This window comes from Protopterus annectens, chromosome 12.part0 (genome assembly GCF_019279795.1).
Source record: "Protopterus annectens isolate FY-2018-M chromosome 12.part0, PAN1.0, whole genome shotgun sequence".
NCBI classification, from domain to species: Eukaryota; Metazoa; Chordata; order Ceratodontiformes; family Protopteridae; genus Protopterus; species Protopterus annectens.
Genome location: NC_056746.1, coordinates 319,351,167 through 319,369,526, shown reverse-complemented (window position 1 = coordinate 319,369,526; position 18,360 = coordinate 319,351,167). Strand labels below are relative to the sequence as shown.

The 18,360-nt window shown below is 38.1% G+C and overlaps 1 protein-coding gene across 4 annotated transcripts in view; it reads right to left on the bottom strand.

Annotated features, from left to right (window-relative positions):
* Nucleotides 1-18,360, bottom strand: part of LOC122816538 (ubiquitin carboxyl-terminal hydrolase 22-A) — a 2,071,246-nt gene that overhangs the window by 181,176 nt on the left and 1,871,710 nt on the right. For all 4 annotated transcript variants that reach the window (XM_044089386.1, XM_044089387.1, XM_044089389.1 and 1 more), the window contains one exon: nt 15,337-15,399. In XM_044089386.1, coding sequence (XP_043945321.1) covers nt 15,337-15,399 — 63 coding nt within the window. The remainder of the gene's footprint in view (nt 1-15,336; nt 15,400-18,360) is intronic.

Genomic DNA, 18,360 nt, shown 5'->3' with positions numbered 1-18,360 from the left:
GCAACACGGTGGCTCTTCTCTCTCTTTTTTGTATGCACTATACTAGTGGGAGAATCCCGGCGTGAAGATGCATCAACACAGGTAACAGATTCTGCCCTCCGCAACTTCCCCTGCATTTAAGAGCATCATTCTCCTGTACCTGAAGCAGGTAATGGTACAGCCCCAAAGGATGTGTCAAATCCTTGTGTCATAAGCAGTTATAGTACTAAAACCACACCAAGGGACCTGGAGGAAAAAGAAGGTGAGTGATCTGATAGACCGCTCAAGGCTACCGCAAAGTCATAAGCCTTAGGTTGAGGCATACTTATTTATTTATGCCTGCGTTTTACAGGTGCACAAGAGTTAGATGGCAGTGGTGGCTGGGGGCACCATATCAGAGTCCCTCAAATCAGAGGACAAAAAAATAACCAGAACAATAATAATGACCGCATGGTCAGCCCAATACAAAATGGATACTTCCTGCTATTCTCCCTCTAAATAGCAATCTGAAGTCTGTTTCTGTAACAATAGTAATCAGAAAACTGCACAGTAAAAAGTTCAAAGCACAAAATACATGTCACAAAGGTCCCCCAGTTTTAAGAGCTACTTTCAGCCCCAAATGATTAGAAACAGCATACAGTCTTGAACAAGAAAAAAAGCATAAACCTACGAAAAATTCCTGTCAAAAACATTTAACATACAAAATAGGGAAAAGCTAGATGAAAATTTGTTTAAAATGCTGAAAACCTGCTCAATCTCCTCAAATAATCGGGACTTCCAAGATGCCAGCACATTGAGTAACAGCTTAATTCTAGTTCTGCCAGTGTGACAACAAGGTGATGAAGAAACACTGACTGGGAAAAGTACTGCAGATGTTCACAGTGCAAGCGTCAGATATGACTTCTAGTAACCTAGAAGAAAGTATTAGGCAACTGCACACAGACTTGATGAAAATGAATGAAACACTGATGGGAGTATCAACTCAAACAATAAAAGGCTAGAAAAAATGGAAGAACCTTTAAACATATATTCAGATAAGGTGATAAGACTGCAAAACTCAGCAGTCGAAATGAAGAAAAGGTTGGTGGAATATGAAACTGCACAAGAAGAGATGTTTCAAAAAATAATAGCATTAGAGGACAGAGCATGTAGGGAAAACCTGAGATTTTCTTCTGTACCAGAGAAGCTGAAGGAAAAGGCTGTATTAATTTTATGAAAGCACAAATGAGCAACTGGATTGGTATTCCACAACAGGAATTGTTAATTGAAAGGGCACATCATATGTATGCTCCAAACCTGGCTATGGGAAAGCAACCTAGACCTTTAATAGTAAAGTTACAATCTTACCAGTAGAAGGAGTCGACTCTGACAAAACTGTGGCAGAAGGACAAAGTACTAAAAGTGGGAGACACAGTGTGTTTGTGCAGAATGACTACTCGTACACCAGGGAGAAGAGGAGTACATTTATTCCATTACTGAGGGAATGTCAGGAAGCAGGAGTGAGATTCAAACTGCTGTACCCAGCAATCTTCAAAATATTTTTTCCTTGGAGGGAGAAAATAATTTTTTGATGAAGTACATGCTAAGAAAGAAATACAAAAGATTGTCCAGCAAAGTGTGAGCTGCGAGACAGAGGGAGATTCCGCTTCTTGCTCTTATGGTAGTGGAGAACACACAGAGACTGTGTCAGTGAATCCTTTTCCAGTGTTTCAATGGAAAATGCTTGACAGATGGAAAAAAACACAAGTTTTGACTAGAAGAATCAAGAGCACATTGGAAATGAAGCAAAACCAGGATATGGATGATGGAGATGAACAGGAATAACACCAGTAACTTAAAAACTGACAAATGTGGGATTCCAAAGCAATAATTATATTTATGAAACATGACAGAACAAGAAAATCTGGAAATACTGGACTTTTTTTGAACTTTGTTAAACTTGTAGGGGACTCTAAAGGATATGCCCTACTTCATGTCATTAATGTTTGGAAAAATACTCAGGTGAGGGGAACAGGAGGGAGAAAGTTTAAGTAAAACAAACTTATTTTTTAATGGTACTACTTTAATAGTGCATGATTTTCTTTGCATGTTATAAACTAAAGTTTTCTTAGTTGTTTTTAAGTTTAATAGGGATACTAATGCAAACAGGTGCTCCTGTTTTTTTTTCCCTTCTTCTCTTACTCTTTCAGTTTTAAGAAATGTAGGCACTGCAATGTAAAAAAGATATGGTTAAAAGAGCATGACAAAAGAAAAATCAGTGTGCTTTTTCTCATTCTTGCACAGGGGAAGGACTAGATTAATGCTCTTAGCTTAATCTAGTAACAAGTTTTAAGAGAAAGCAAGTAAATGAGAAATATTATTCAATATTATAAGGCTTTTGTCTAGTAAACAAAGGTATGTGTGGTAGTTTTGTGTCTGGTTCTCATGCTTCTAGGAGAAAATCTGATAAAGAGGAATGGCTTGGATAAAATGTTTTCTCACAGCATTCAAACATTTTCCCAGCTGAGAGAGCTATAAAGATAAGTCAAAGCCAGAGAGCACTTAGTAGCAGTGCAGGCTGTACCATGGGTCTTAGCATGGATAACCTTTATTTTAGGTTATCTCAAGTCTTTCTGTGGCTGTCAGTTTGTAACATTTGTTCCTATTAGGAGGGTAAAAGTCAATATTTGGAGATGTACAGTTTTTGTGTTACTATTAAGTTAATAGGTTTTAGGCTGTATTGTTTTTTTTTGTTTGTTTTAGGGAATTCAATAAAACAAAAAGTTTTGTAAGATGTGACATAGGCTAAAAAGGAGATGGCAAGAAACAACTGTATAAAAGATTAACCTGTCAAACAGTATATACATGCAACACAAAAGCTTAGAACTAGATATTTAACAAAAAAGCTGTTAAACATAAAAGGTGGGAATGATAACTTTTCAAGAAAATGATGATGTCTATAAATGTCTTTAAATGTGAATGGTCTCACAGATAAATACAAAAAAGAAAGGGCAGTGATTTATATTAAAAATACAGACTGCAAATAGCTATGTTACAGGAGACACGTTTGGAAAGAACTGGACATGTGAATTTGATAAAGAAAGGTTTTCAGGATGGTTATTCAGAGGAATACCTGTGGCAAATGAAAAGAGAAGTACCTATATTAATTGAAAGCGAAGCTCCAATAGTGATAGAAGAGGATAAAAAGATAATAATGGTAGAGTTGGAGTACTAAGGAGCTACTGGCAAGGGAGGAAGATTAGACTGGCATGTATTTATATTGTACTGAAAACTGCTACAATGGAGCTTAACAGAATTTTTGAAAAAAAATCAACTTTCAGGAAGGAATATTACTTTTACTTGGGGACTGGAATTTGATCTGTAACATTGAAGATGTATCTGGGGTGTTCCAGAAGGGAAAATATAACAAAGGAGGATAGATTTTTGAAGAAATTTATGGAAATACTTGGCATGGAAGATGTGAATTCAGTACTAGGAGGAATATTATTTATGGGTGGGGGACCGGAATTTGAACCATAACAGTGAAGATGAGGTGAATTCACTACTAGGAGTTTGTAGTGAATTTACATATTATTCCGCAAGATACAAAAACTGGGCTATGCTAGACAGAATTTACATTTCACAGGAACATGTGCATTTAATTGAAGATCTTGATGTATTTCAGATCATGCGCCGATAACTAAAATAAAAACAAGTATAATGAAATAAAAATGAGACAGTGGCACTTTCCCACCTATCTGTTGGAGAGAGAGGAATTTAAAACCATGGGTAGTGGAAATTATTCAGGAGCTATTAGAGAAGATAGACATTTCTTATGAAAATATAGCTACGAAGAGGGATAAATAAAGTGGAGTTTAAAAATGGGGTGGAAATAAAAAAGGGAGATATGGTTAACAAGTAACAAGAATTTATTCTGAGGGACTGACAAATGTTACAGCATTACAAAATAGGATGAATGTTAAACAGAAAATAAGGGATTACCCTTGATAATAAACATGAGTTTAGAGAGACTGCTGTTAAGCAACTGTTTTTGATAATAACTCTAGAGCACAAAAATTATAGCACAATGACTCAGGCTACAGAAAGTACACAGGGCTATCGCCAAGCTTAGAAAGCCTATAACAAGGAAGATAATAACAGATCCTGTAGAAGTATTAGAAATATTTCAGAAATTCTATGAAAATCTGTAGAAAGCAGGGAAATATGAAAATCAAGAAAAGGTACAAATGGAAATGCTTATGGAAGACCTAAATATGCCAAAGTTAGAGGTAGATGAGGCTCAATTACTAACAGTTAGGATAGTAGGACAGGAGATAAAAATGGTGATGCATAACCAATCAAAAGGAAAGTCCCCAGGAATAGATGGTATTCCTGTGAAGGTTTGGAAGCTGGGGGGGCAAAAACTGAAAGATCTGGAAGGTTTTAACATTATCTTAAGAAGAGAACTACCACCATCCTGGAAGAAAGTGGTGGTATCTGTAATACCTAAAGAGGATAAAGGAGCCATCAGATCCAGCTTCATACAGGCCCATTTCAATACTAAACCATGATCATAAAGTGTTTATGTCTATAATGGCTAAAAGAATGACAAAAGTGATGCCAAACTTGATATATATGGGTCAATAAGGTTTTGTGGAACGGAGGCAAACATTTGACAACATTACTAAAACACTGATGATCCAGATGGGAGCAGAATGTAAAAAAAATACCACTGTTGTTGGTGGGTCTTGATGCAGAGAAAGCATTTGATAGAGTAAACTGCGACTTTATGAGCAGGGCAATGAAAGCATTTGCATTCTCTGACAAAATTAACCATAATTTCTGCTTGAGCAGAGGAACCAAAGCAGGGGTATCCTCTCCCCCTTTGCTATTTGCATTATATGTAGAACCACTGGCTAAGAAAATAATGGACTCAGAAATTGAAGGATACAATTGGTATGGCAGTCAAGAAAAGCTGGCTCTATTTGCAGATTATATTTTATACTAACAAAAATACAAAGGGATGTTACAGTGTTGTGGAACATTTTGAGACAGTTTCAAATCTTTTCAGGATACAGACTTAATGAAGCTAAAATAAAGGCAATAGCGGTAAATTATGTACCCACACACACATTGGTTCAGCAATATCCATATTTATGAGGACATGATAAAATGAAGCGTTTAGCAGTATGGATTAAAAATGACTCCAGTGTGGCAGCTAAGGATATGTGGGAAGAGACTAAACAAGAGAATACAGAAACTGAGAAAATGGAAGTTCTGTTATATGGATATCTATAGTAAGATACAAGCAGTTAAAACGTTTTTAGACCCTTTAGTCTTATACACAGGTTAGACATATTTTTATCAACCAGAGGAGAAGCTGCGGATGGCAATTAATGAAGAGAAGAAGGATTTTATCTGGGAGGGGAAGACAGCAAGAGTAAAGTGGGTTAAGCTGATTTTTCCAAAAGAACAAGGCAGATTAGGATTTTCTGATTTGAAGGGGTATTTCAGAGCAACAAAGTTACGGCTCTTATACATAGCACAAGCAGAAAACTATCATTTAAAGTGGAAAAGTATGATGATGAAACAGGGGGAAGCTCAAGTAACAATGAGAGACTGGGAATTCAGATGCAGACCTTTAGGGAGAATAACAATCATACAGAATATTTCTAAAGTAGCAGAAAGTATTATAAGAATTGCACCAACACGGGAATGGAGAAAGGAGATTCTGCAGATAAGGATGACTGCAATTATGGGTACAGACAATAGGGGCTGGAATTTATTGGAGAAAACTGTCAAAGGAACCAAGGTATTGGGAGAAAATAACTAGAGAGGGAAAGATGATAAGAATGGGAAAATGTCAAGAATTTATTTGGAATGCAGGTTAGAAATTGCCTTCCCCATCAAACATTGATATCAGAGTGTAGGTGAAGGGAAAGAAATAGGGTGTCCTAAATGAAAGACCAGCACTGGTAGAGTTGTAAGTATACTCTTGAACAGAACCTGCTATAAAAAAAGGAATAATTAGTACAGCATACAAAATGTAACCTCCCTGACATCACAGATGCACAGGTGAAAGCTGCCCTCTCCAAAGCAAAAAACACAGAATCTATGGGACCGGACGGTGTCCCAGGCTGTGTCTTACATGAGCTCCAAGAAGAACTGAACCCTCACATTAAGTCACTGTTCAAACTTAGCCTTACTACAGGATATGTACCCAAAGAATGGCGTACAGCTACAGTGGTCCCACTCCACAAAGGTGGTGCCACAACGGACCCTGGAAACTATCGCCCCATAAGCCTGACTAGTCTGGTCTGTAAAGCTATGGAGTGTATTATCATGGAACTCATAAACAAAGACATTGGGAGCCTCCAGACACTGGACCCTACCCAATTCAGCTTTGTTAAGGGCAGATCTTGCCTCTTAAACCTAGTTGATTTCTTTGAAACAGTTACCAAAGCCATAGATGAGGGTAACGTAGTCCACACAGCCTACCTGGACCTCGCAAAAGCCTTCGACACAATACCCCACTCGGGCATCATAAATAAGCTTACCAGTTAAATATCAACCCTATATCACAAGATGGGTTGCAAACTGGCTCAGAGATAGAACTCACATGGTCAGAATCGCAGGTGCCATGTCCGAATCCAAACCAGTTACAAGTGGCATCCTACAGGGCTCAGTCCTGGGACCTCTCTTGTTCGGTATATACTTCTCTGAGGTTCAGGCTAACACGGGGGGATTATGGCTGACAAAATTCACATATGACTGCAAAATGGGGGCCATAATCGAATCTCCAGCTGACACAAGCATCCTCCAAAAGGGTCTCGCAGAGACGGATGCTTGGTGCCAGAGCCACGGCCTCAAGCTAAATGCTAAAAAGTGCATAGTCATCCCCTTTGGGAAAAACAAGGTGCCCACAAATTACCACATAGGTGGTAATCCATTAAGTACGGAAGAAGTAATTAGAGATTTGGGGACAAACGTAGATAGTAATCTCTCCTTTGATAATCACGTTGCCAAAGTGGTTAGAAAGACCTTCTATATAGCCCACCTTATCACGAAAGGGTTCGCATCTAGATCAAGAGAGGTCATTGTGCCCCTCTACTCGTCACTCATCAGGCCCATAATTGAATTCAATGCCCCTTTTAGGATGTACCTTACCCGACAACTGCAGCAACTGGAGAGACCCCAAAAGTACCTCACCAAGAGGATCATGGGCTACAAACAGATGTCCAATGCAGCTCGACTAAAGAAACACCAGCTGTACTCGGTTGCTTACCGCCTACTCAGAGGCAATCTATGCCTGACGTACAAAGCCATGTCCAGAATTAATGGACATGCTCCACCTCAAAAAATCCAAGTCTCTTAGAGCTACACGCTCCAGGGACCTAAACCTCAGCACAAAAATAAATAGGGCATGCTGGAGGGACAGATTCATTTCCCAGAGGCTCCCCTCACTCTGGAATAGAATCCCAATTCATGTTAGACATAGCCCGTTGCTGACCCTCTTCAAGCGAAATCTGGACGCGTGGATGGGAAATCGCAAATTCACCCCTGGGATCTCTTCTGTGTCCCTGTTAGACAGAGGCACAGTAAACTAATCTTAAAAGGGTACCTTCTGTGACCTACTTTACAGAGGCACAGTAGGCTAATCTAATAGGGAGGCGAAAGCCAATACACTCTGGCTAGGCTTACAAATGCCCTAGGGCAGATAGCCTAGTATCTACCTATGAACCTATAAATATTCCATGATAACCGTAAGAATCAATCAGAGGAGGTTAGAAAGGATTGGCAAGAGAGACTGTATAAGCAATTCACAAATGGGGGAATATATGTATGTCGCCCAAATATGCAACAAAGTCTAGAGATACTGGGTGAGCAAACTGGTGTAACTAAGGAAATTATTTTTTGAGCTATTTTACAGAACCGGAATTGCTTAGACATAGTAAGGCCTTGCTGAGTCTAATTATGGTGGCTGCTAAAAAAGAAATTACTAGAAAATGGAAATCAAAGCCTAAACCAACTTTATTAGAAGTATAGAATATAATAACAGAGATAAAACAACTGGGATTGGGATCTTTAAAAAAGGGGTAGGAGCAAATTACATAGGAAAAAATGGGAATTGTGTGAACAATACATGCAGATCAGGAACGAGGTTTAAAAGAAGGCAGGACTTGAAAGAGCTATGTAATGTTTGACTGACAATGCCTGCATAGAATATAAGTGATGTATAATGTTAGCAACTGCAATTATGTTGATGTGGTTTGTAATGTATAATGTTTGCAACTGGAACTGTGTCAGTACTGTGTGTTTTCATGTACATAAATTTAAGACTGCCTATGTCGTACATGATAATAAAGATGTTTTTTATTAAAAAACAAAATACCTCAAATAGTTATACCCCCCAATGGAAAATCCTGTCAAAACGTTCAAATGAAGCTGATAGTAAACAGTATAAACCTTAGACTGCAGGTAATGTAAAACCCCAAGCACACACAACTTCCCAGTCAGAAAACAAAAAACAGTCAAAGGAGCAGAATATGCTATTCAAGCACTGAGAGAAAAAAGGCAGAGGGAGGAAATAAAAACCCAAAAAAGTTTCTCATTTGAGCTCAGCAGCTGAAGAAATCCAGAATAAGGTGTCTTCCAAGAGATCCCTCACTTACTATGGAAGTAGAAAACTGAAAGGGTCCTATCTGTGAGGTTTGTAAAGCAGTCCATGTACTGTCATGTGACTGGTCCATAACATTCACAGACAGGTAGTGGAAGGGACTTTGAACTTTAGTGAACTACCAGAAGAGGGTTGCAGGGCACTAATACTGAAATGCCAGTAAGGGATTGTGTTTTCTGAACATCGCTCTTTCCTCTACTGCCTTTGAGTTTTGAAAGCTGAAACGACATTAAGTCACTGAGTGAAAAATCCTTCCAGAAGATTTAAATAAGATGTTACAAGGAAGATGATTACAGTCAACTCTTAGGGGTGAGCTGAAGCAAAAAAAAGTTAATCACCATTATAATTGTTATCAATCTTTTAATTTCTGAAAATTCCTGACATAATTTCACATTGACCTGCACATCAGTTTATAGTCAACGCATGCAACAATACTGTGCAAAGTAATCTTGTAATTAACAATAAATGAATAGTGTTAACATCACACATAGTACACTTGAAGAAAGATATTTGATATCCTACTTACAACTGGGAAGGCACCATGTTTAGAACAGAAGATGTGGTGGGTGGGTGTGTTTGTGTGCACATTTTGTGCCTTTCATGTACAACTCTTCTGGCTTAAATTCTTTAGTGGCAGCAGTTAACATTTCTGAAAAGGCAGTGTTGCCATTTAATGCTCTACTAACTTGGGAAGTAAAAGTTCTCCGGAAATTCTGTCAGAATAGTTCAAACAGAAAAAAATAAATAAACATGAAAAATATATCTATTTCAAAAATATTAAGCATTTAGTCCTCAAGTACAAATTATCAAATGATAATTTGATAATTATCATTTGACTTTATTGGCTCCTCTCTAGCCGATTAACCTTAGCACTCATAGACCTGTAGATGGCAAGCAGATCTGTCCTTAGTTAAAAATGGAACCCTAGGCACTGGGATTCCCTCAACTCCCTCTCTGCAGTCTAGTGGTTCTACCCATTACTCTGCCCACAGTGCTCCATCCTGGCCTTCACACATCATCCAGATTATTTTTTTTCCCTTTACACTTCTGTCTTACTCTTCGGTTTTCTCCTCCATCATTTCTATATATCTTACCTAGGCATGCCCACATTGTAATAACTGTGGAGGAAATAACTGAATTAAATTAAGGTTCTGGGGGCTGCTAGCCCCCCCCCCCCCCTTTCCCAAAGCAGTAGGGTTCTAGATGCTCTGAGGTCCATTTTACAGCTTTTTTCTAAATGTTTGATCCAGTCATGGCCTGAACAAGAATCATGACTAAGGAAAGAAATTCATTCTTACTTTTTCAATGAAGAAATAAGATGTATCCAGTGCTTAATATTCAAAGCTGAAAAAACAATAAACCAAGACAAATGCATGCATGGGTGTATAAAATCATATTTAGAAATACTGATGCCCTACCGTCCAAAAAATCTGTTACCCTCTGTTTACCCTTCTGGTGTTAGACTGGGATAAAACTAAAATAACAAACAACCACAGTTACATACTTCAAGCCTGTTGTACCTAAACAGAGCATGCCTCATCACCCCTGCTCCCAAAAGACAACCACTTTCAGTGTATCCATCTGACGTCAGACAGGGATGAAAGTGAAAAAATATTATATTTTAACTTGTTGCTACCACACATTATTACACACTATGCCTCCTTATCTACAGCCCCCAAGAGTCAGATACCTGTATACATCTAAGATAATCACTTATGAAGAAAGTGAAAAAAATAATCACCACAATAATGTACTCCAACTTGGTGCTCAAAGAATGTATACTACTCCTAAGCAGGTTATAGCAACTTCTGAAGTTTGCTTGGGATGAAAATTTATGTAATAATAACCACACAAGTCTCCAACCACACACAAACTAGAGAGAGCTGTGCATTCTTCTGAGCTGGGTCAGTTTTAGACAATGTTGGATCCAGTGTACATACTGAGGATGGAGCCCCAACTAAGTCTTGTCAGAATCCACTTATGCAGCTAAAAGTGTAGAGGTCTGCTAGGCTCCCAGATGCACTGGGAATCTAGATGCTCTGTTATGCACTTTATTCCTTCCTTTTGAAAGAGAATTACTTATTAACTGTTCTTTTTACTGCTGCCCAAAATAGTTGCATATATACTAATCAATGCTGTGTGCACACAGATAAAAATTAGTGATATTTTCACATTTCTCTCTCTCTCACACACACACACACACACACACACACACACACACACACACACACACACTCTGCCTCTGACAAGGTATGTCTATCACAAGATGCACCTGCATACATGCTTACCTACAGGCAAACTGGATGAACTCCAATTCAGCTATGGCACATTTTTGGGGTCTAGGAAGAAATAAACAGCACCAGAATAAAACCCACACAAGTGTATGCAGATGTCATGTAGCAGGAGCATAGCCATGAACCCAACCAGAGAATGAAGCAGTATGAGATGGCAATGCTTCTCATTGTGCCACTGATCAACTGCTTTCACAAACATCCTGTTCACACTACCAAAGATTACCACTTACAGTGTACAATGCTGATGTCTGTTTCATAAATTGAAATAAATTATGGTTGTGGTGCTACGCTTAAATATAATACATTTCCCAAACATACACACACATCTCCAAGTGCAAGCCATAGCAATGACCATTTTACATTGGATTTCAGGAAACACATTATTACACACTATGCCTCCTTATCTACAGCCCCCAAGAGACAGATACCTGTATACATCTAAGATATGCAACACTGCTCTTGTGAAGTCACAATAATGTTTAACAGTGATCATACAACAGCAAGGCTAATTCACTTTTATCTACATGTGGCTTCTGTACTCACCAATTACAGCCACTTTACCACTGTGTGAAACTCAGATGTCTTACTGTGATTTAAAAATATCCAAAATAAGATGGTCCAGCTTATTTCACAGATGTACACTAGTTCTACAAAGTCAATTTAACCACTGTATAACGTGATTATGACAGCAAGCTTTCTCTTTTTCTTCAAAGACATCTCCAGCAATTATAATGTTTGTTGACTGTGTACACCTTAGATGTCTGGTTGTGTTAAAAAAATAGCAATGGCCACAGTAATGCATTTCAAATTTGTTTCACACAAACACACAGTTGTCAGTCAGCCAAAGTACAATACTGACTTCAGCATTAGTTCTGTAAAGTGCCGTCCACAGTCCATATTACCTGGCTGCCTGTCATGATTTAAAAAATACTTAATTCACACTTCATACTCTCACTGCTGTCTTAAACATAGCCATCACAAGTAGTAAGCTTTGTGCTCTGCTCACTCATGACCTAGAAAACAAATCAGATTTGTTGTCTTAATCATGGGTGGGACAGATCAGAAAGCCTGTAATTTCAGTGGTCTGGTCAGATGTACAGTACCACCTGCACAGAGCACTACAGTAGTGGCCACTTTGAACAAGGTCACTATGGGATGTGTATGTACTTATCTATTTAGTGTAAGTAAAAAAAATACTACAGTCATGTTTGTTTACTTAAAATAAACAAAAGCATTAGAAAAGCACCCCTAGCTGCTGGCACCTTAGGCAGCTGCTTAGTTCACCTAACTGTAAGGCCGGCTAAGATGGCAATGATATCTGAAGCCATCTGCATGGATGGTGTTTTTTTGCAAACAGATATCTAAACAGTGTTGAAAAGAGCCCTGATGACCACTTTATGTGATATGGACGAAGCCCTCAAACTTACCAGGCAAAGGGCTTTAGCCCCCTGCACCTCCATACAACATACAACTTACAAGTAAAGCTGCACCTTCAAGGTTTATGCCATTGCCACCATCTGTTCAGACGGCTGATCTAAAAAAAAAAAAAACTTCTGCTCAGTTTGTACCATACAAATACCATTAATTGTGTCTTCTTTAACTTTTGTATCACTGGGCTGAACCTGAAAATGGTCCAAGGTGGATCAGTGTTCCAACCTGGTTAACACATGAGAACAAAACAAAACTCCATTCTCTGACCTACATATTTTCTTTGACAGGTTATCAGGAAGTCAACAAGTCACAAGTGACATGAATTTCCTTTATAGCTGGAAACTAGCATTTCTGGAATTGAAAGGACATTTCCTCTCCCAAGTGCAAGACTCAAAAGTGAGGGGACCTGAACGTCTGCAAACAAAATGCTGCGAACAGTGTATTTCAAATTTCAAAGTTTTCAGTTATACCATTAAAGCATGTGGAGGATATAGATGTTCACACACCTGTTACTAGAATACACTAACTCCGAGTCTGCTGCGCCTTGAAGGAGGGAGAAGACACCAAGGTATCTCAACCTTGGACCTTCCCCACATTCAGAATTCTAGTTTTGTTTTTGTGATTGTAGCCTTTACAACTGGAACAAAAGTACCTACTTAAACCATACTTCAGCAAACAATGAATAATTCTGCTTTGCTCCCTCCAAACTTCAAACACACCCCCTACACTGAGATAAGACTCCAGAAACTGTAAACCAAGCAGTCCTGCCATCTCATTCAAGGTTAAAAAATATACTGCAATTTTTGCCTGTCAAGGCAGAGGTATAATTTGAAAAGCGTTGTAGTGCAAACACAGACGAAAGGCCTGCCCCGGTGAAATTTTCTAAGTGGCTAATGCCAGTGGTCCAAGCCAATACTGGAATCATAAATGGTGGCATTATAGATCAATGAAAAAGTCAGGTCCCAGAAAAAGCTTTCATGTGGTGCCTCTCATCAACTTTACGTAACACTGACATGAAACAAAATATGAGGCATGGGAGTTTCTTTAAACCACTTATGCTCTAACACACTAGCACTATGTCATGCAACTGTTTTTTTTTTTTTTTTTTTTTTTGAACAGACTAGGTCCCCTTCTTCATTCCATTCCAGTATTTGTTTTAAGAACATGATGACAACATGAACATTTCATGATAAATGAAAGTTGCTTGCACCAACTAACGTAATGCTGAATGATACACTGGATCAGGCATGCTTTCAGCATTTAAACCAGTTAATTCAGTTCAATTTCATGCTTGTTGAGCTACACTTCGAAAGGAGCACACATTATCACATGGACTTGTTGCAAGCCCCTCAATCCACAGGCTGTTACAGTGTAATACTGGAAATCACTGATGTTAAACTAGTCCCCATTTTCTGTTCCTTTGTTTTTATAGCTTCAGATTGTAGAACAACAAGCAGGAATACCTACAAACTCAAATGAAGTATCAAGTCTAATGAGTGTTCTTTGCAGCTACCCTTGTAACCTCCTAACTTTAATTAAAAAAAAAAAAAAAAAAAAAAAAAAAAAAAAGGGAATTTAAGTGCTACCTCCAAGTATCTGATGTACTTCCACTGTACTTTCTACTAAAGCCTGCAGTGCAGTTTCTTAGTCTGTTTTAATGCCATGCACGGCAGAAAGATTTCTGAATTATTTAATGCACCACCGAATACTATGGACTACTGTTACAGCACTACGGGACTCCACACCACTTTTCAAGGGTATGTGGTGTGCAGTGGCCTATAGTGATTTTTGCTGCATTTCATCCTTAAGTACACTGTACCTTTCATGCTATAAAATCCCCTACTCATAGCTCTTGATGGTAGTAAGCTACAAACACGCATACACACTCTGCTGCTCACCATTAACCATACATTAACTGTACAAAACCGGATAAAATTCAAGCTGAACAGATTATACACTGTCAGGAGAAGAGGAGCTGTCTAATAATGTAACAGCAGGTATTCATAACACTATCAGATGGCATCTGCACTGATCATGACTTATTCCACAGAGGTTATCTGACGAAATATCTACAATAAAAACAGTACAGTTACACAAGAACATGTTTAATAGAAGTGGAATTTCATCAGCCTTGTTATCTTAGTCTCCAGAGAATACATTTGCTGCATCTTTCCAAAGTGACTTGTCTTTTGATGTTCTTTAGAAATGTACAGAAGCTTAAGAAAATATTTTCTTATTATCTAAGCGAAGTAGAGATGGTCTTCATTAGGAAAGAACACAATGTATGTTAACTGTGAATATATTTAATGTGTGATCAAATGTCATAACAACAGTTGGGGCAAAAGTGAAACTGTTAAGAGCACAAAACCAAAACACATTTTAATGTATTAAAATATCTTCAGAAGAATACAATTCGGTAACTATGCTTTGACATTTACTTACTGACTGTAACCTTTAGTGTTATCTCAAAACAGAGGTGATGCATTCGATTCTACATTACTGGGATGTTGGTTCCCAGATAAGTCTCTTTCCTGAAACTTCAAGCCTGTTAGGTATCACTTGTAAGCTTTTCATGAGGGACAAAGTAAACTTCTGAGGCACAATCAAAGAAAGCTACAAGGTGTGTATATGTGTGGGACTGAGTAAGAGAGTGAGTGAGCCAGAGACACAGAGTAATGCATACAAACATACAGCCATTTAGACAATAAATTCACTACAACACTGGCAATAGCCTTAGCAGTTTTACGAGTATGGCTTGACCACAAAAAGTCATTCTATTAAATGCAGCAAAATGTCAACAGTGGCAGTGACCCTCGCAGAAAAGGAAAGTTAGCAAAATCAGTTCTAAATGATTCCCTTCTGGAAACAAAAACATTAAACTGGCTGAAGAACACTATATTAATAAAGGTAGGAAAATGGCTGAAGAACACTATATATTAATAAAGGTAGGAAAATAGCTTAAAAAAATGTACTTACTTGTTGTCATTGTTTAGACTGTCTGACGGCTGCTGATACTGCCCATTCATTCTGCTCTCCTTACTGTAAAACACAACAAAAACTAAGCTTTAGTACAAAGTGATGTGATGCACTGTATTCTGATATTTTCTGCAAATACACCTGCAACCTATACAACTTGAGTAGCAAACTATTTAGAACCTGCCTATGGTGCTCTGTTTGATGATGGATCACAACTGAATCAGCAGTACTGCAACCCAAAAATTCTTCTCTAGACAACTCATCATATGATTTATGTGACTTGCTGATATTCAGAAGTATATCTAACAAATAAAAGAAAAAAAAGTGTCCATGAGGCTACCACCGTCCAAAAGCATTAAATCAGCAATTCACCGAGTGAACCCTTTTCTGGCAAATGACAGGAACTACATCTTCTGACCATGACATACACTGGGATTTACTTACTGTTGGGGTGACATTCAAGAAATCAGATTTACACATATGGGTGCCAGTATATTCAGAATAATCCATACCCTGTGATATTGTTGCTGTTATGCTATCATGCAATCATATTTCTGATGCACAATTTGTGGAGGTTTGTTTCTGCTACCTGGTGTGTGTTATACTGTAAAGTGGTCTTTCTTTGCACAAACTCAGATAATGCAACAAGTTATATATGACTTTTTACCAGTACAATAAATAAATGGGAGCACACACAGCCAACTTATCTACAAAACAAACTACGACACGTTTTAGTACGAAAACAGCATTATACTGCTGGTGTTGTAGACTGGCATTTGTAATGTTAAATGACTGGTAGTACTAGTGTCAAACATCAGAAAAGCTCCAAACTCATTAACTGTAACCAGAAGTGCTGATATTTTACCAAAGACAATGTAGCTTTTAAAAACTCTGGCACAATACTAACAGCACAGAATCCCTCCCAACAAATGCAGAGAGCAGCATCAGCACGCTGTACAAAATCCACCCTGTCATATGGAAAACAAAACTGAAGTGCAAAACACTACCAGTGTTACCAGCTCTGACTGCAATCTGTGTTATATTCTCCCCGCATTTTCAAGACTTGGCTATACAACTTGGAACAGTTCTCTGTGTTATGCTAGACTGCTAGTGCAGGTCGTAGCCCATTTTTAAGTAGAATTTAAATAGTCAGGTGTTACAAGTGATGGGAAATCGGTGAATATTTTTGCAGTACTTTCAATTATTAAAAGTTGTACAAAGGAACTGATCAATGGTGCTTCAGGGTCTGTAGACATGCAACAAGGAAACCAAAAGTAATGGCAAAATGTGAGCACCATTTTCTTAACACTGCAGTGCTGAGGTAGTCAACTTACCTAAAGATTTACTCTTATTAAGTAGGACTCATGAACCCAGGTATAGAAAAGGTCTTACTTGCTATACTGATGATAGCAGCAAAGATATCAAGAGCTATAAATTGGAAAACAGATAAACAATGACCAGATGTTGTGAATGGAATAAAGTGCGAGACTGGCAAAAATGGAGGGAAGCCAAGTAATATACTTTTCAGTAAGTAGCGTTTGTGAGACCAATACAACCAAATAACATAGTTTAAGAAAACATAGGAAGGCGGAAGACACAAACTGGCTGGTAAAAGCTTCTTTGAGAACAGAGATGTGGCTGATGAAAAAATAAATTTAAGAGAAACAAGACTGTGAAAATGTCCTTATTATAACATTGTTGTGCAATAAGTATATATAGTAATGTTGTGATTTGTTCATGATATCCTCATGCCAACCTAAAAGCAGAATATTTAAATAAAAACAATATTGTTAAAAAAACTAATGTAGCACTGAGGTAAAGCAAAAAGCTGTGAATTCAAACACCGAACTGTCATACATCCACTCACATGGTTTACGATTTTTTTTTCTTTAGCAGATACCATTCATCTTCCTTTAAGATCAGAATGAGATTTTAAAATACAGCTGATGGAACATTTCTCTGTGACTAAAGCTTGCACTAAAAACTTCTGTATGTAAGCCAGAGGCTTTGAAAATCAAAACCTACTGTATACAAATATGCACAACTGAAACAAAGTGGTCACAGTTCTATGAAGCCTTCAGGTTCACAAATGAGAAGGCAGGTATTAGTCTTAACTTATCAGGTCAAAAGCTCAGTTTTAAACTTACTATATCAAATAAGCAAATTTCAGTCCTGGTTTTCCTTGCAAATTAATTTTACTGAAATTTGACAAGAACTGCCAAAAATAATTTCTGCAACTTGAATATAATGCAAGGATGTCCAGAATCATACACATTGGATGTGGAAGATCACAAGCGAAGAATAAACTAAGAAAAGGGTAGTGAATATCTTCAACAAATACAGTTACGTCACACTTAACATCACTGTAGATGATCAAGTAAATCAAAGTTGCAGTTCTGATTCATTAAAATTCTTGCCATGTAGAAGCCTGTGACTGGCCCAACTTCCACAGTCTTGCATCATCCCTAGTAGATGGACACCCATGGACCAATGTCTGGACATCAGGACATAGGAACATCTGTCATCATCTTCAGGTATTTCTAGACAGTTAAAAGCAGTCTGATGCTAGAGGACAGCACGGCCTTTCCAGATGTCTCAAACTGACAGTGTACTACACAATACAGGTAAAAGAGGGGGATGATGCAGGATACCATGTAACCCAAGATCCTTAAACATTCCCTTGCTGAATTTGTTGCTTTGGCATCAAGTTGGTCAGTTTGTCAGATAAGATATCTTGTCCCTGGGGAGGAAAGCTTTTTGCTGCACAGAATCTGAGTTCCCCCAACAAAGAATCTTGGTCTGAGATAGGGTCTGGGACTTGCAGAGGTTTTGGAAGCACGTTATTGTGAATTGCAAGGCATTCTGAAACTCTGTTATGGATTTTCCCTGAATGAAACAGTCGTCCTATGCACCCATAGGGTTCTGCAATGATCTATAAGTGGAGCTGGGCATTTGGAGATCATGGGGAGCTATTTCTGCAGTGGTAGCATTTTGAATTTTGTGACATAAAGGAATTTGTTTAGC